Below are 18,920 nucleotides of genomic sequence, written 5' to 3' on the forward strand. Positions count from 1 at the left end.
ACACTTTCTAGAGGTCATTTTCAGCAAAAAATAATCAATGTATATTGCAGTGTTGTTTTATTTTTCTTAAAAAAACATGTTATGCTGAATGTAATATTAAATTAAATACTTGGAGGCCTATTTATCAAAAGTCTGTCGGACCTGATCCGACAGTGTGGATCAGGTCCGACAGACCTCGCTGAATGCGGAGAGCAATACGCTCTCCGTATTCAGCATTGCACCAGCAGCTCTTGTGAACGGCTGGTGCAACGCCGTCCCCTGCAGATTGGCCGCCAGCAGGGGGTTTCAATCAACCCGATCGTACTCGGTCAGGTTGAATTGTGGCGATCTCTGTCCGCATCCTAAGAGCAGGCGGACAGGTTATGGAGTAACGGTCTTTAGACCGCTGCTTCATAACTGGAGGCCTATTTAATAAAGGTCTGTCGGACCTGATTCGACAGCACGGATCAGGTCCGACAGACCTTGCTGAATGCGGGGAGCAATACGCTCTCCATATTCAGCATTGCACCAGCAGTTCTTTTGAACTGCTGGTGCAACGCCGCCCCCTACAGATTCACGGTCAGCAGGGGGGTGTCAATCAACCCGATCGTACTCGATCGGGTTGAATTGTGATGATCTCTGTCCGCCTCCTCAGAACAGGCGGACAGATTATGGAGCAGTGGTCTTGAGACCGCAGCTACATAACTTGTGTTTCTGGCAGGTCTGACGGCTCGCCAGAAACACGGGACGTCAAGCTGCATACGGAGCTTGATAGATAGGCCTCCTGGTGTCTCTTGCAAGCCGGGCGGCTCGCCAGAAAAACGGGGCGTCAAGCTGCATACGGAGCTTGATAGATAGGCCCCTTGATCTCATTGGCCATGAAGTAATATGATTACATATGACATGATTAAGATCTATTTTTTCTGAAATGTTGTCTGTTCCTGTCTTTATGACAACAACTAATTTTGCATTAAAGGACCAGTAAACACAGCAAATTTGCATAATCAACAAATGCAAGATAACAAGACAATACAACAGCATTTACTCTGAATTTCAAATGAGTAGTAGATTCTTTTCTAACACATTTTAAAGTTATGTATATTTCCACTCCCCCTGTACCATGTGATAGCAATCAGCCAATCACAAATGCATATACGTATAGTCTGAGTTCTTGCACATGCTCAGTAGGAGCTGGTGACTCAAAAAAAAGTATAAATATAAAAGAATGTGCACATTTTTTTTAATGGAAGTAAATTGGAAAGTTGTTTAAAATTACATGCTGTATCTGAATCATGAAAATTTAATAAAACCTGAGTGTCCCTTTAAGATATTGGTGTGCTTATGCTCTACTTTATATTATCTATTTGATAAAGGGCTGGTGTGCAGAGCTATTCTGCTTTGGATACATGGGTGTTGGACTTAGTAATCCATATCTGCCGTTCCTGGTAACCAAGGGGTTAAACTACAGAGTGCAAATGTAAAAGTTGCTATTTTAGACAGAGCACAGATCATTTGGGAATTTTTGAAAGAAACATCACCTTTTTTTTTTTCCTCCGGAGCTTTTTAATAAAACACATAGCTTCCCTCTGAACTCTGAGCTGGTGAACTTGCAGACTTCATGATCACATCCCTCATCCGCTTCACACCCAACCTAGTCATTTGTTCGGTACGTTACAGCACTTTCTGGCAGCCTAGGGGTTAAGTGTGAGTTAGGCTTTGTGGACGTCCTGTTTGGCTGTCACAGCAATTGTGCATCTTCGCTTAGATACTGTGCACTTCAATAAGAACAGACATGTCCTATGCTAGGTCTTTTATTTCTCAGGCTGCACTGCACTTTAATCATTTTTTTCCTCTCTCTTTTTGATGTTTTTGAGCTAATTGGCTTCAATGAAAAGTGTTTTGTTCCCCAGCAGGACTTGGCTGTGAGAAACGTTTCACATGCTGGAAGCAGTCCGCAGTGTGAATGCCAAAGGGCTTATATAACAGAGGAACAGGTCTCCAAAGTACATGGATATTGTGCTATGTTTTACTTCTTTGGATTTCTGTTTTCCAGTCAAACTCTAATTTATCCAGAAATTGAAAAAACATTCAGCCCAAGAAATGTTACATTTCACAGTTAAAGGGGCATTTAAACTTTTTCCTACACTGCACATAAACCAAGGAGGAAATTAAAAACCATAAACATTTATTTTTTTTAAAAAAGCAATATGAAAGTGGAAAAAGAAAATTCTCTCATGTGTTAGAACATTTTTATTATTGTACTATTGTAGAAGTTAAACACATAGTTACAGTCAAATCCAAAGCAGCAATGCTTGCTGAATACATTTGGTAAGCCAATGACAAGAGACACCAATAAGCAGCTAGCTCCCAGTAGTGCATTGCTGCATCTGATCCTACTTAGCTGTACTTTTTAACAAAGGATACCAAGAGAACAAAGCAGCTTAGATAAGAGATGTATATTGGAAAGTTGTTTAAAATTGATGCTCTATCTGAATCATAAGTTTCATTTTGCCTTTACTGTCCCTATAAAGTGTTCCTTTATGTAACAATAAACTGTAAAAAGCCATGTAAATGTTTACTTAAAGGGACACTCAAGTCAAAATGAACTTTAATGATTTAGAAAGAGCAGCGGTTTTAAGACACTCTCTAATTTACTTCAATTATCAAATTTTGCACAGTCTTTTTATATACACACTTTCTGGGACACAAGATCCTACTGAGCACGTGCACAAGCAGGGTATACGTATACTAGTCTGTGATTGGCTGATGTCTGTCACATGATATAGGGGGCTGGAAAATGGTAGAAAAAAAATAATTTGTCATAAAAAAATCCACTGCTTATTTGAAATTCAGAGTAGGTGTTATTGCATTGTCTTTTCATTATGCACTTATTAATTATGCAATTCTACTGCATTGAATGGTCCTTTAAAGGTAGAGCATGAAATAGCTCTCTTGTGCCACTGGGATTGTTAATCACTATTTAAATTGGGGTTATAGTGCGCTTTGCTTACAGTTCATGGGGTGGGCAATAGGGTCATCAGTTGTCTGTGTTGTTCACCTATTGATGAGAGGGAAGGACATCCGGGGAACATGCAAGCATGAGTTTAATTTGGCTAAAAGACATTTTGCTTTTATATTTGAAAACTGACCAGGCAAATATATATATTTTTAACATTTGCTTGACTAATGACCCTTTGGGATAAATTACTGGCTGATAAGGACACCTCCCATATAATATGGGAAGTGATATCTATCAACAAGCATAGGCCAAAAGTAATTATTATTTAGGGCAAAAACATCCATCTCTTTTAACTGTTACAAGAAAGGAAACTTTTAAGTCCATTTAAATAGATAAGACACATTGCTCTTTCACAGAAATCCATCTCCTTCTGCCAGAAATCAGCACTGAACAATAACTGAAACCACAATATGATGTACACAGAATGTGATGTGCCCAGGACTAACTGGCAGCCTTTCAATAGTAACAAGCTGTTGTTATATATATCAGCAAAGACTGACTCAATAAAGGTTCCAAAGTGAAGAACTAATTGGCTTGTTTTGAAGAGGAGCCTCATCTAATTGATTCCTTCATACTGGAGATGCATTGAGTGGTTAATTCATCTTAAATTACAAAACTACTGCCAACTTGACCTGCAAGTTGATCTCATCTTCACAAGCTAATGGCAGCGATTAGCATTATCTGTGGAGGGTTACGGTAGCCAGTGGAGCTAGCAATCATTTCTGATCATTTTGAAACATTCTTTTGGGAAAGGTTTTAAATAGAGGTTTTGGAGATAATGTAGGATATTAGCATATAATGCTGCACAACATTTAGGGTACACTCTATGCAACTATCTATTGATGGAGGCAGTTGCGGAATTGTCACTTTAAATAGCACGTTGTGAGCCATGATACTCTTTATATTTGTTGGGAGAGCAGCAATTCAAATAGCAATTGTAATGGCTTTAAATCTTTATGGGAAAGAAAAAAAAGTTCTCTTGGTTAACCTCCATCAAAATGTAGCTCTTACATGGTTAAAAACAGTGCTGCAAGTACAGCCACCATATAGTGATCAACATATGTATACGGTCTTGTGCCTACTCCAGTATGCTGTTTTAGAAAGATGTACATTTGATGATAGAAGACAAAAACATAAAGATTTGTTTGAATTAAACTGCTTCCTTTATTTTTTGTTCCATGTTTCTTTAATTTATAAATTTAACATCAATATAAAATGATATAGTAGGAGTTATTTTCAGTTTAGGCTTCAGGCTCGCCGGAAACAAGAGTTAAGAAGCAGTGGTCTTAAAACCGCTGCTTCTTAACTCGTACGCTGCCTCTGAGGCTGCGGACATCAATCCGCCCGATCTCATACGAACTGGTTGATTGACACCCCCTGCTAGCGGCCGAAATGCAGCAAATCTGCAGGGAGCAGATTCACCAGAACTGCTTGTGCAATGTTAATCAGCGATGTCAGGGGCAAACATGATACGCTGAGCGGATCATGTCGGACAGACATTTGATATATTGGACCCCATATGTCAATGAGACCGAGGGATAAATCAGATTCAGGTCTTGTATTATGTGCCTGCCAGTTTAGCTAAAACAGCTGCCATCTGTTCATATAACTCATTATTAATTAAAATCATTAATGTTATTTTTTTTAGTCACAAAATTTTTTTGCCCTATCCTGTCCTCTAGGGGAAGCAATTTTCTTGTCTATGTGAGTTTTCCTTTTCAAAAAAATTACTGTAAATGTTTATTTCACATTCAGTTATTTCAAAGTAAAAGGAACAGTTCACATTCAGCAAAAACGTAAGTTTCAAAATGAAGCAATTAATCCACATTGTGCAAAAAAAAACAAAAAACTTACCAGCGGAGGACGCACACTAGAAGAGTGTTCCATTAACAGAAAAAGAATGTGTTCTTTGCATCGTAAGTTCCTCCAGTTTCACTTCCACTAATATTTATGTAAGAATGTACTGGATTAGCTCAGTATGTTGTCACTGGACCGCAGATGGCAGAATAATACTAAGTTATTAGTATTATTTTTTTTAAATAAAATTTAGTTTCTAATGGTTCTTTGCTTGAGTTACTATAACTATTGGATCTTTCAAAAGGAAATAGTATAGGAGGCTCTCAAAATATATTACACATAATTAGCGCAGTGCAGTACTGGAATAATGTACATTTGTATGGGAGACCCAACAGTTGAGAGACTAAAGTGTATTCTGAAGCTGTAATTGGATCTTGATATTTTAATATAAATGGTTTAGGTATGCCCAGTGAAACAAGTTTATATTTAACTTTCATTATTTATTTTGCCCTCTTTTCATGCAATTTATCTCGGAAAATTGTGGCTTTTCTAATTCTCAGAACTGAAAATGCACTGACTTCTCAAGGCTAAACCTGCTACATAGCTTTCACTAATAGACTTTAACAGATAGGCAAACAATTCACTTTATACTAACATATTTATCATGCGCCTATTTGCGAGCTTGCAATAAATAATCAGCCATAACAAGTGAAATTAACCAGAGATCAGATCTTTGGTTAAGTTTATAAATGTGCCCCAAATGCCCCCAAAATACTGTTGTGTGTAATTCATTAAGAAATAAAAATTGTAGAATGTTTTATATTTTAATAAAATAACTGCACCAGGAAGTTTTTTCGGGTAAAGTTGGCAGGAGTGTGGTGTTTGGAAAAAAACAGCACTGAAAAGTGCCTGTACATTTCGGTCTATGGGAACAGCTCATTTCATAATGTATCTTTAAACAAATGAACTATAAGTAACATTCGGTAAGATTACGAGTTTTGCGGTATGAGTGAAAAAGCAGTGTTAAGGCTCTTTTTCACTACTGCTGGTATTACAAGTCTTGCAGGTTTAGGGGCTCCGCACACTTTTTTGGCCGTAACGCAACGTAGCTACCACAGCTTTCAAAAAGTCCTTTTTCAATGGGACTTCCTTATTCCGTATTACAAGTCTGCCTGGGAGGCCAAAAAGTGAGCGGTACAGCCTAAAACTACAAGATCCTTACCGTAAACTGAAACTCAGTAGTTATAAGTTTTACGCTACAACGCTGTAACATAAAACTCATAACTAAAGTGCTAAAAAGTACACTAACACCCATAAACTACATATTAACCCCTAAACTGAGGCCCTCCCGCATCGCAAACACTAAAATAAAATTATTAACCCCTAATCTGCCGCTCCGGACATCGCCACAACTAGAATAAACATATTAACCCTTAAACCGCCGCACTCCTGCTTCGCAAAAAACACTAGTTAAATATTATTAACCCCTAATCTGCCGCCCCTAACATCGCCGCCACTATACTAAAGTTATTAACCCCTAAACCTAACCCTAAGTCTAACCCTAACAGCCACTAACTTTATTGTAATTTAAATAAATCTAAATAAACCCTACTATTAATAACTAAATAATTCCTATTTAAAACTAAATACTTACTTATAAAATAAAACCTAAGCTAGCTACAATGTAACTATTAGTTATATTGTAGCTAGCTTAGGTTTTGTTTTTATTTCACAGGCAAGTTTGTATTTATTTTAACTAGGTAGAATAGTTAGTAAATAGTTATTAACAAAATAAAAAAGCCCCCCAAAATAAAAAAAAACCTAGCCTAAACTAAACTACCAATAGCCCTTAAAAGGGCCTTTTGCAGGGCACTGCCCCAAAGAAATCAGCTCTTTTACCTGTAAAAAAAAAAATACAAACAACCCCCTAACAGTAAAACCCACCACCCACACAACCAACGCCCAAATAAAATCCTAACTAAAAAAACTAAGCTCCCCATTGAGCATTGCCTTTAAAAGGGCATTTACTCTTTTTCCGCCCAAACCCTAATCTAAAAATAAAACCCACCCAATAAACCCATAAAAAAACCTAACACTAACCCCCGAAGATTCACTTACAGTTTTTGAAGTCCGAACATCAATCCTCAACGAAGAGGCAGAAGTCTTCATCCAAGCGGGCAGAAGTCCTCAACGAAGCCGGGAGACGTCTTCATCCAGACGGATGTTTTGAAGATGGAGCCGCTCCGCACTGGATGGATGAATATAGAAGATAAACCCTTAAAAAAAACTAACACTAACCCCTGAAGATCCATTTACAGTTTTTGAAGACCCGACATCCATCCTCAACGAAGCCGGCAGAAGTCTTCATCCAACTGGGCAGAAGTCTTCATCCAACCGGGCAGAAGTCTTCATCCAGACGGCATCTTCCATCTTCATCCATCCGGTGCGGAGCGGCTCCATCTTCAAGACATCCGGCACGGAGCATCTTCTTATTCCGACGGCTAACGAAGAATGAAGGTTCCTTTAAGGGACGTCATCCAAGATGGCGTCCCTTGAATTCCGATTGGCTAATAGGATTCTATAAGCCAATTGGAATTAAAGGTGAAAAAATCCTATTGGCTGATGCAATCAGTCAATAGGATTGAGCTTGCATTCTATTGGCTGTTCCAATAGTATTGAAGCTCAATCCTGTTGGCTGATTGCATCAGCCAATAGGATTGTTTCACCTTTAATTCCGATTGGCTGATAGAATTCTATCAGCCAATCAGAATTCAAGGGATGCCATCTTGGATGATGTCATTTAAAGGAGAATTCATTGTTCAAGAAGACGTTGATTGAAGAGGATGCTCCGCGCCGGATGGATGAAGATAGAAGATGCCGTCTGGATGAAGACTTCTGCCCGGTTGGATGAAGACTTCTGCCGCTTCGTAGAGGACTTTTGCCGGCTTCGTTGAGGATGGATGTCGGGTCTTCAAAAACTGTAAGTGGATCTTCGAGGATTAGTGTTAGGCTTTTTTTTAGGGTTTATTGGGTGGGTTTTATTTTTAGATTAGGATTTGGGTGGAAAAAGAGCTAAATGCCCTTTTAAGGGCAATGTCCATCCAAATGCCCTTTTCAGGGCAATGGGGAGCTTAGGTTTTTTAGTTAGTTAGTTACATTAGAAAATATTTTTTTTGAAAAATTCGAATTTAGATTGTAATAGTATTTCTAATGCTTTTTCTTTAAATGTAATATTCGAATTATGCAATATTCGAATTCGAAAAATTCGAATTTAGATTGTAATAGTATTTCTAATGCTTTTTCTTTAAATGTAATATTCGAATTATGCAATATTCGAATTTCGAAAAATTCGGATTTAGATTGTAATAGTATTTCTAATGCTTTTTCTTTAAATGTAATATTCAAATTATGCAATATTCGAATTCGAAAAATTCGAATTTAGATTGTAATAGTATTTCTAATGCTTTCTTTAAATGTAATATTCAAATTATGCAATATTCTATATGGAAACATTTGAAATTATATATTTGTATCTATTATGTATCAATTTACTAGATTCCCTCCCTACCACATGAACTATTGAACTTCTGAATAGTATTTGTTAAATAGAATGTTAAATTCGAAATTTCGAATGTGGACATTCGATATAATTATAAACATTCGAATTCGAAAGTGACATTCGAAAACTGTAAATAACATTCGATTTTTGAATTTTTAAGAATATTCGTTCTTATCGACATTCGGATTTAGAATTCGAATTTCGGTAATAACATTCAATCTACATTCGAAATTTGAAAATTTACACATTCGCCCATCCCTAGTACACACTCATTTTCATATAACTGCATGTAATAGACACTATTATAAAGAATAAGATGCACGGATACTGATATAAAAATCCAGTATAAAACTGTTTGAAAATGTACTTAGAAGCTCTCAGTTTAGCTCTGTTGAAAAGGTAGCTGGAAAGCCCACTGTAAGTGGGAAATAAGACACTCCCCCCCACCCCTTCTTTTGCATATGAAAAGACCCTTTACACAAACAGGAGCAAGCTGGAGTAGGTAGCTGATGGTATTCTCATAAAACTTTGGGGCTTGGTTAGGAGTCTGAAAATCAGAGCAATGTTATTTAAAAATAAGCAAAGCAATACATTTTTAAAAACAAACAAACTGTATGGACTATATAAATAGATCATCTACAAAACATTTATGCAAAGAAAAAATGAGTGTATAATGTCCCTTTAATAGTAGGTTTTATTTAGATTTATTTTAATTACATTAAAGTTAGTGGGTGTTAGGGTTAGACTTAGGGTTAGGTTTAGGTGTTAATAGATTTAGTATAGTGGCGGCGACGCTGGGGGTGGCAGATTAGGGGTTAATAAGTGTAGGTAGGTTGCGGTGACATTGGGGGTGGGAGAATAGGGGTTAATAACATTATGTAGGTGTCGGCGATGTTGGGGGCAGCAGATTATGGGTTAATAAGTATAATGTAGGTGTCGGCGATGTCAGGGCAGCAGATTAGGGGTTAATAAGTATAATGTAGGTGTTGGTGATGTTGTGGGCGGCAGATTAGGGGTTAATAAGTATAATGTAGGTGTCGGCGATGTCAGGGGCGGCAGATTAGGGGTTAATAAGTGTAGGTATGTTGCGGCGACATTGGGGATGGGAGATTAGGGGTTAATAACATTATGTAGGTGTCGGCAATGTTGGGGCAGCAGATTATGGGTTAATAAGTATAATGTAGGTGTCGGCGATGTCGGGGCAGCAGATTAGGGGTTAATAAGTATAATGTAGGTGTCGGTGATGTCGTGGGCGGCAGATTAGGGGTTAATAAGTATAATGTAGGTGTCGGCGATGTCAGGGGCGGCAGATTAGGGGTTAATAAGTGTAAGATTAGGGGTGTTTAGACTCGGGGTTCAGGTTAGGGTGTTAGGTGTAAACAAAAATGTTCTTTCCCCATAGGAATCAATGGGGCTGCGTTACTGAGCTTTACGCTCCTTTATTGCAGGTGTTAGGTTTTTTTTCAGCCGCCTCTCCCCGTTGATGTCTATGGGGAAATCGGTGCGCGAGCACGTAAAACCAGCTCAAAGCAGCACTGGTATTGGAGTGCGGTATGAAGCTCAATTTTGCTCTACGCTCATTTCTTGCCTGCTAATGCCGGGTTTTTGTAAACCTGTAATACCAGCGCTGTAGGGAGGTAAGCTGTGTAAATAACTTGCAAGTTAGTACCGCAAGGCTTATAACGCAAAACTCGTAATATAGCCGATAGTGTGCTGTGGTTCATAAAATAGTTTCTTTTTTGTATATAACCTGTGCCGTGGGGCACATTACACCTACATTACATTGGTCAGTTGGATACAAAGGAATACATTTTATTACTCTTCACAATGAAATACATCCATAGCACATTATCTGTAAGGACTGATTATATTTGTTTTGCCTTTATTGGGTTAATACATTTTATGATTTGGTCTAGACAAGACCACAAAAGAGATGGAACATGTCACAAGTGAGGTTGAAGCGACCTTGAAGTTTAGCATTGAGTTATGTGTTGAAAGCAATGGCTTATCGCTGATACACAGCCTGTTAGCACCATAAATATGTCATCGTAATGATCACAGACTTTGCATGTGGATAATCTCTATGTTCTGACATTTTTATAAGTTCAGCAACTACAGATGGAGACACACAGATAGATTAGTTGCACATAACATGATCCTGTATTAGACATGGAAACCAATAGCAAATCTGTCCTGTAATATATAGAATTGTCTGAAATTCTGACTGGTCTCATTTCCTTTTGTTCTGTAGGTCATTTTATCGGCAATAACACGGTTATTGATGTGTTGAGACAAGGTGGATATGAAGTTGAACATACTCCAGCTGGGAAGCTATTACATGAGTAAGTTCATTTGATTATTATTTGTGTTGATATTGTTTATTTGTAGGGCTCCAACATATTCTGCAGAACAAGGACCTAGGTACATTGTGCAATTTACAAAATGATGAAGGGTGAGAAGGCTCTGCCATTAGCAGCTACAATATGTAGGTCACCTTGTAAAGAGGGGGTATATATACAGAACAGGTGGGCTCATGATATTATAAAGCAGGTACAAGAAGAGAGGTGAAGAGAAAGGAGAGGCTTATAAGGTAAGTAAAGATAGGTTAAAAGGGACTGTTAGGTCAAAATGTAACTTTCATGATAATGATAGAGCATATCAATTTAAACAACTTTTTTACCTCAATTACCTAATTGTATTCATTCTCTTGATATCCTTTGCTGAAGAGCAATCCTAGGTAGGCTCAGAGCAGCAGTACACTTCTGGGAGCTAGCTGCTGATTGGTGGCTGCACATATATACTTTTCTCAATGTCTCACCTGGTATGTTCAGCTAGCTCCCAGTCGTGCATTGCTTCTCCTTCAACACAGGATGCCAAGACAACAAAGCAAAGTTGATAATAGAAATACATTTGAAAGTTGTTTAAAATTGCATGCCCTTTCTAAATGAAAGGAACATTTTGGTTGTTTGCCCCTTTAATATAGGTGGTAAGCATACCTTAAAGGGACACTCAAGTCAAAATAAACTTTTATGATTCAAATGGAGCAGCAGTTTTAAGACAATTTCCAGTTTACTTCCATTATCAATTTTTCCCCTGTCTTTTTATATTCACACTTTCTGGAGAACAAGATCCTATTGGGCATGTGCACAAGCTCACAGGGTATATGTATACTAGTCTGTGATTGGCTGATGTCTGTCACATGATACAGGGGGCCAAAAAAAGGTAGAAAAAAATCAATTTGTCAGAAAAAAAATCTACTGCTTATTTGAAATTCAGAGTAAGTGCTATTGCATTGTCTTGTTATTATGCGTTGTTAATGAAATAATCCTACTGCATTGAGTGGTCCTTTAATAGTAGTGTTTTTAAGAACGATTGAAGCTTTGAAAGCCCAGGGAAAGTTTATAAGCTATGTACAATTCTAGATAAGTCCATAAAATCAAGAAGCCCTTTATGAAGTAACAATAAACAAATGTATGTGACATAAAAGTGAGTCGATCTGTTCATGTGGTTAAAACGTTTACTGTAAAGGCAGGAAAGGCTTCACTATTTAAAGGGAAAGTGCACTGTAAAATTGTTTCCCCTTTAAGGGACATTATACACTCATTTTTTCTTTGCATAAATGTTTTGTAGATGATCTATTTATATAGCCCATAAAGATTTTTTTTTTTTTTTTAAATGTATAGTTTTGCTTATTTTTAAATAAAATTGTTCTGATTTTCAGACTCCTAACCAAGCCCCAAAGTTTTAAGAGAATACCGACGCATACCTACTCCAGCTTGTTCCTGTTTGTGTAAAGGGTCTTTTCATGAGCAAAAAAAGGGGGTGTCTTATTTCCCACTTGCAGTGGGCTTTCTAACTATCTTTTCAACAGAGCTAAACTGAGAGCTTCTAAATAAATTTTTAAGCCCTTTTATCATGGATTTTTATATCAGTATCTGTGCATCTTATTCTTTATAGTAGTGTCAATTACATGCAGTTATATAAAAATTGGTGTATACTGTCCCTTTAATGTGTTCCAAATTACTTGTTATAGCAGCTGCAGAGTATAAAATATATGAGAAATTGCATATTTATGCTTCTTTTTGCAAATTAAATAGCTGGATTTGCTCTTTGAAACCACAGCCCATCAAAATAGGCTAAGCTTGCAGTGCGATCAGATCTTGTTATCTTATCACTCAAATGCTTCTCCTTTCTTATCTCTGTCTATGTACAATACTTAGAAAGAACAATTACAAATTTTAACATTTTAGAGCTTTATCTCTTCCATCTCCCACTGGAAGTGTTATTTCTTCTGCTGTCTGTGTTTAAATAGTAAATTGTCAATAGCCTATACCTAGATATAGAAATTTTCAGTATAGGTAGGGATACTACAGGTTAAATCAGCCATTTCAAATGCCAATATAAAGGCTAAGGAGCTATTTGTAAACAATTTAATATACTCCTGCAGGTAAAATAGGTAATTGGGAACAAATTAAAGGAGAGCACATTTTTGGGTTTCATGTCCCTTTAAGCATTTCAGTAGTGTCCTTGTCACATGACAGATTCCTCTGTCAGCCAATACATATGTAAGCTTTTGTTCCAGACTAATCCTGAACCTTTATTTAAAAATAAATAAATAATAATAAAAAATAAAAAAATATTTGTGCTGCTACAGGCTTGTAGCACTAACACTAGCTACTATTTCAAATGTAATTAAATTTTAAGTTGCTATGCAGCTGCCCTGAAGATGTTCCCCATCTAATGCAATATAGCCCCCTGCTCACTGGTAGTCAAGAAGCCATTATCAGGGGCTGTCAATCATCCCTATCGGATTGCAACAATTTCAGTCCTTTTAGGTGGCGGACAGGTTAAAGGGACATGAAACCCAATTTTTTTCTTTCATGATTTAGAAAGAGCAGTTTTAAACAACTTTCCAATTTACTTCTATTATCTCATTTGCTTAAATCTCTTGATATCCTTTGTTTAAAAGCATATCTACATAGGCTCATTAGCTGCTGATTGGTGGCTGCACATAAATTCCTTGTGTAATTGGCTCACCCATGTGCATTGCTATTTTTCAAAAAAGGATATCTAAAGAATGAATCAAATTAGCTAATAGAAGTAGATTAGAATGGTGCTTAAAGTTGTATTCTCTATCTGAATCATGAAAGAAACATTTTGGGTTTTTGGTGGTGCTGGAAAGTGGTTTTGGATCAACCAAAGATATATTTTTATTTCTTTATTAAAAAAATTATACACAGCTTTTGCCTTTATATTTTATTACTGTGTTTCATGTGATGACAACTACATCTAAAAAAATGTTAAATATTCAGCTGTTTTTTTTACCAAAAACAACAACGACTCGATAGAATCGTTTAAACGTCTGGACATGATACATTCCCACATTTATATAAAATACGCCAAGTGGTAGCTGGATCAGAGATTTTATTCAAAGTAACAAGTATTAAAGCTTTAACATTGAGTGGTTTGACCATAATTATATGCAGTGTGACCACAATAGCATTTTACTAAAAAAATTAAGGTTTTTAGGCTTAGGCAGAGACCGCATGTTCTCAGAATTAGTGGACGTTTGTCAGATTTTCTTCTGGGAAGGTATGTGTAAGGCTGGGTTTGATAATTAGGCAATAGATTAAAGGGGCAGTCTACTTGATATTTTTATTATTAAAAAGATAGATAATGCCTTTACTTCCCATTCCCCAGCATAATCAACACTGTTATATTAATATACTTTATAACCTCTAAGACTGCCTGTTTTTAAGCCCCTGCAGGTCACCCTTTATCTCAGATATTTTTTTTTATAACTTTTTACAATCTTACACTACAGCCATACAGTGCTAGTTTGTGTGTGCCATATAGATAATATTGTGCTCACTCTCGTGGAGAATTATAATGGGTTCACAAGAACCTGCATTAATTAGCTAAAATTCAAGATTGTATAAAAGCTAAAAGCAAAAAAATCACTGAGGTAGTCTGCAGAGGTTTAGATACAAGGCAAATAGAAAGGTAAAAGTATATTAATGTAACCATGTTGGTTATGCAAAACTGGGGAATGGGTAATTAATATATATGTACGTTCGTTTCAACCAAATTTCGTTTTCGGACGAATTTTGGCCAATTAGGAGATTCAAATGCATCCAAATCGGCACCATAACTAAAATCCCGAAAAATTCCAAAAAGGAATAAATCAGTTTCCGAAATTTTTGGATACATTCTTTATTCATATTCAGAATTTTTCATTGTTCTAATCTAAACCGCAGTTCCCCCACATTGTCGACACTAACTAAATCACTAAATAAAGCTATTAATCCCTAAACCGCCATTCCCTGACATCGCCGACACCAACTAAATCACTAAATAAAGCTATTAACCTCTATACCGCCGTTCCCGAAACATCGCCGACACCAACTAAATCACTAAATAAAGATATTAACCCCTAAACTGCTGTTCCCTGATATGTCTGACACTAACTAAACCAATTAACCCCTAAACCGCAGTTCTCCGACATCGCCGACACTAACTAAACCTATTAACCCCTAAACCGCAGTTTCCTGACATCGCCAACACTAACTGAAACACTAAATAAACCTATTAACCCCTAAACCTCCATTCCCAAACATCGCCAACCCTAACTAAACCTTTTACCCCCTAAACTGCCGTTCCCAAGCATCGCCTATACTAACTAAACCTATTGACCCCTAAACTGCCGGCCCCCACATCGCAACAGCCTAAATTAAATTATTAACCCCTAAACCTAACACCCCCTAACTTTAAAGGGATAGTAAAGCCCAAAATTCTCTTTTATGAGTCAGATAGAACATACAATTTTAAACAGCTTTCCAATTTAATTCTATTATCAAATTTTCTTCATTCTCTTGTTATCCAATGCTGAAAGGACAGCATTGCACTACTGGCAGCTAGCTGAAAATATCTATTTAACCAATCACAAGAGACAAATGTGTGCAGGCACCAGTTAGCAGCAGCTCCCACTAGTGTATGATATGTGCAGATTCATTTTTTAACAAGGGATACTAAGAGAACGAAGCACATTTGAAAAATAGAAGTGAATTTAAAAGTGTCTTAAAATGACATGCTCTATCTGAATCATTTTGACTTTTCTATCCCTTTAACATAATTAAAATAGACCTAAATTAAAGTTACAATTATTAACTAACTACCTATTTAAAAATAAATACAAACTTACCTATGTAATTAAAATAAAATCTAAGCTAGCTACAATATAACTATTTACTAACTACTTAGTTCAAATAAATACAAACTTACTTGTGAAATAAAAATAAAACCTAAGCTTAAACTAACAAAACCTAACAATTACAAAAAATAATAAACACTAATATTACAAAAAATAAAAAACTACCATTACAAAAAATAATAAACAATACTATTACAAAAATAAAAAACTACCATTACAAAAAATAATAAACAATACTATTACAAAAATAAAAAACTACCATTACAAAAAATAACAAACAAAATTATCCAAAATAATAAAAATTATTCATATTCTAATACCCCGTTTAAAAAACAAACAAAAAACAAACACCCCAAAATAAAAAAAAACTAATCTATAATGAACTACCAAGGGCCTTTAAAAGGGCCTTTTGTAGGGCATTGCCCTAAAGTTAATATCTCTTTTGCAAACAAATAAAAACAACCCCCCCTAACATTACAAACACCCACAAAATAAAAAAAACGAACTAAAAAAAAACCCTTTTATATGGGGGTACCGTTGAATTCCTATTGACTGAAAAATTTAAATAAGCCAATAGGAATGAGAGCTGCTTAAATCCTATTGGCTGTTTAAATCAGTCAATAGGGGTTAATAGGTTTATTTAGTGTTTCCATTAGTGTCTGCGATGTCAGGGAACTGCGGTTTAGGGGTTAATAGGTTTAGATAGTGTCGGCGATGTCGGGGAACTGTGGTTTAGGGGTTAATAGGTTTAGTTAGTGTTGGCGATGTTTGGTGAATGGTATTTTAGGGGTTAATAGGTTTATTTAGGGCTTTAGTTAGTGTTGGCGATGTTTGGGAACGGCAGTTTAGAGGTTAATAGGTTTATTTAGTGTTGGAGATGTGGGGGGATGGCGGTTTAGGGGTTAATAGCTTTATTTAGTGGCGGCGATGTGGGTGGCAGCGGCGGTTTTAGTTACTTTTGTTTTTCAGCAATCACCGGGATATTAGTTATGTTAGGTTAAATCGTTTTTCAGATCCTTTCGTTTTTTCGAATCCATTTTTTATTCATACGCATTATTTTATTCTAAACTTCAGAATAGAATAATGCATATGAATAAAGAATGGATCCAAAAAAAAAAAAAACAGATCCGAAAAAACGATTTAACTTAACTAATTTGCCGAAACATATATATATATTTTTTTTTAAACTTTAATTTGCAAAAACTAAATTATTTAACTAATTAAAACTAAACAAAACAAAAATGTTAGCGTTGCACATGTCTAGTAATAAAGGGATTATCTATCTAAACAATAACAATTTTCAAGTAGTCTGTCCCTTTAAAGGGACATTATACACTCATTTTTTCTTTGCATAAATGTTTTGTAGATAATCTATTTATATAGCCCATAAAGTTTTTTTTTTAAATTAATGTATAGTTTTGCTTATTTTTAAATAACATTGCTCTGATTTTCAGACTCCTAACCAAGCCCCAAAGTTTTATGTGAATACGCTCGACTACCTACTCCAGCTTGCTCCTGTTTGTGTAAAGGGTCTTTTCATATGCAAAAGAAGGGGGAGGGGGGAGTGTCTTATTTGCCACTTGCAGTGGGCTTTCCAACTACCTTTTCAATAGAGCCAAACTGACAGCTTCTAAGTAAGTTTTTAAACAGTTTTATACTGGATTTTAATATCAGTATCTGTGCATATTATTCTTTATAGTAGTGTCTATTACATGCAGTTATATGAAAATGAGTGTATACTGTCCCTTTAAGTCTGGTGACCTCTTGTGCAGGCTGATGTGTCTTACAAAGCAAGAAGAACAGAACAGTTTACAGAAATCTACTTTTTTCATAAATGTCACTTTGCTAATACTTGGAGTACTTGCTATCTAAAGGCACATTTTAAAGAAAATTAAAAAAAAAGCTCTATTTTATATAAATATCCGATATGTATGTTAATATAAAGTTTATACTTTATTTTACAGTATGGTGCTATGGTATAAGTATTATAAGTAAACATCAGCGTTAATGGGCTATAAAGCTTATATAGTGACTTTACCATCACTTTAAAAATATAGTTAATGGGATAGTAAACCCAAATGTTTTCTTTCGGGATTCAGATAGAGCAGAAATTATAAGCAACTTTCTAATTTACTCCTATTATGATTTTGATTTTGTCTTTATTTTTTTTGCTATCTTTATTTGAAAAGTAGGACTGTAAAGCTTAGGAGGCCCATTTTTAGGTTCAGCACCATGGATAGTGCTTGCTTATTGGTGGATACATTTACCCACCAATCAGCAAGCAATACCCAGGTGCTGAACCAAATATGGGCCGGCTCTTAAGCTTTACATTCCTGCTTTTTAAATAAAGATAGCAAGAGAAAGAAGAAAAATTCATAATAGGAGTAAATCAGAAAGTTGTGCAACCCAGCGCAGTGCATTACTTCTTCGTCTGTAGGTGCCTATCCTCCAATCACTACTTGCCTTGGGTGCATGGCTTTATTAAGTATGTGCTTAATCCATTTGCAAGGGTTAAACTCACAGTAAGAAATTAGGTGCTCTATAAAAATAAAAGTAGTTGCCCTTTATTTTAAAAATCGAAATAAAAAGCGCCAGCACCAATCATCCCATCAAACCTGACCGATAAACCAGACACAGAGTCAGGGATAGAATAGGTGAAAATGACACAGGTCTGAACAAATGTAAGCTATGGAAAGATTGAAAGGTTAAATAAGAGTCAGAAATAGGGAAGAGAAAAAGATACACAAGCCCCTAGAAATGCCTAGAGGGGTTCCAAGAAGACTTCTTCAGCACCAAAATATTTGATTTGTCCAAATCTTTTCAAACAAATATTTAGGGAAATTCATTTCCCCAAATATTGGTTGGCAGCCATATTAAACTAAAGGAAAACTGAATATTCACAGAACATTTATATTTGTTTTCATTTAACAAATATAAATAACCCCAAGCTGCAGATGAAAATGTTCACCTATACTACAGCTCTATATTTACTTTTAGTGCGTTGGCTTCGCCTTTAGCGCAAGCCCTGGGAGCCACCGCGCTAAGCCTCCTATTAACTCAGCAGGGGCTCTGAGAAAAACAGGACTGGGTTACCGAGTCTATCCAGCACGCTAGAGGCAAGTATTTAAGCCCTTAAAAGTAATTTAAAGAAATCAAATAAATACTGACATATTTAGTCAGTATTTTTTTGTTTTCTTTAAAATTTGTCGGTGCATTTATTTAAAAATTTGTTTTGTGTAAATTAAACGTATATATCCGTTTTTCATTACAAATTTGCATTCGTAAATAAATTAAAAGGGATAGGAAACCACATGTTTTTTTCTTTAATGATTTAGATAGTGCAGCAATTTTAAGCA

General features: G+C 36.0%; 1 protein-coding gene across 1 annotated transcript in view; it reads left to right on the forward strand.

Moving 5' to 3' along the window:
* Positions 1-18,920, forward strand: part of TRABD2B (TraB domain containing 2B) — a 382,029-nt gene that overhangs the window by 250,760 nt on the left and 112,349 nt on the right. The window contains exon 5 of the mRNA XM_053693505.1: positions 10,606-10,696. Within this exon, the coding sequence (XP_053549480.1) occupies positions 10,606-10,696 (91 nt within the window). The remainder of the gene's footprint in view (positions 1-10,605; positions 10,697-18,920) is intronic.

This window comes from Bombina bombina, chromosome 10 (assembly GCF_027579735.1).
Source record: "Bombina bombina isolate aBomBom1 chromosome 10, aBomBom1.pri, whole genome shotgun sequence".
Classification (NCBI taxonomy): domain Eukaryota; kingdom Metazoa; phylum Chordata; class Amphibia; order Anura; family Bombinatoridae; genus Bombina; species Bombina bombina.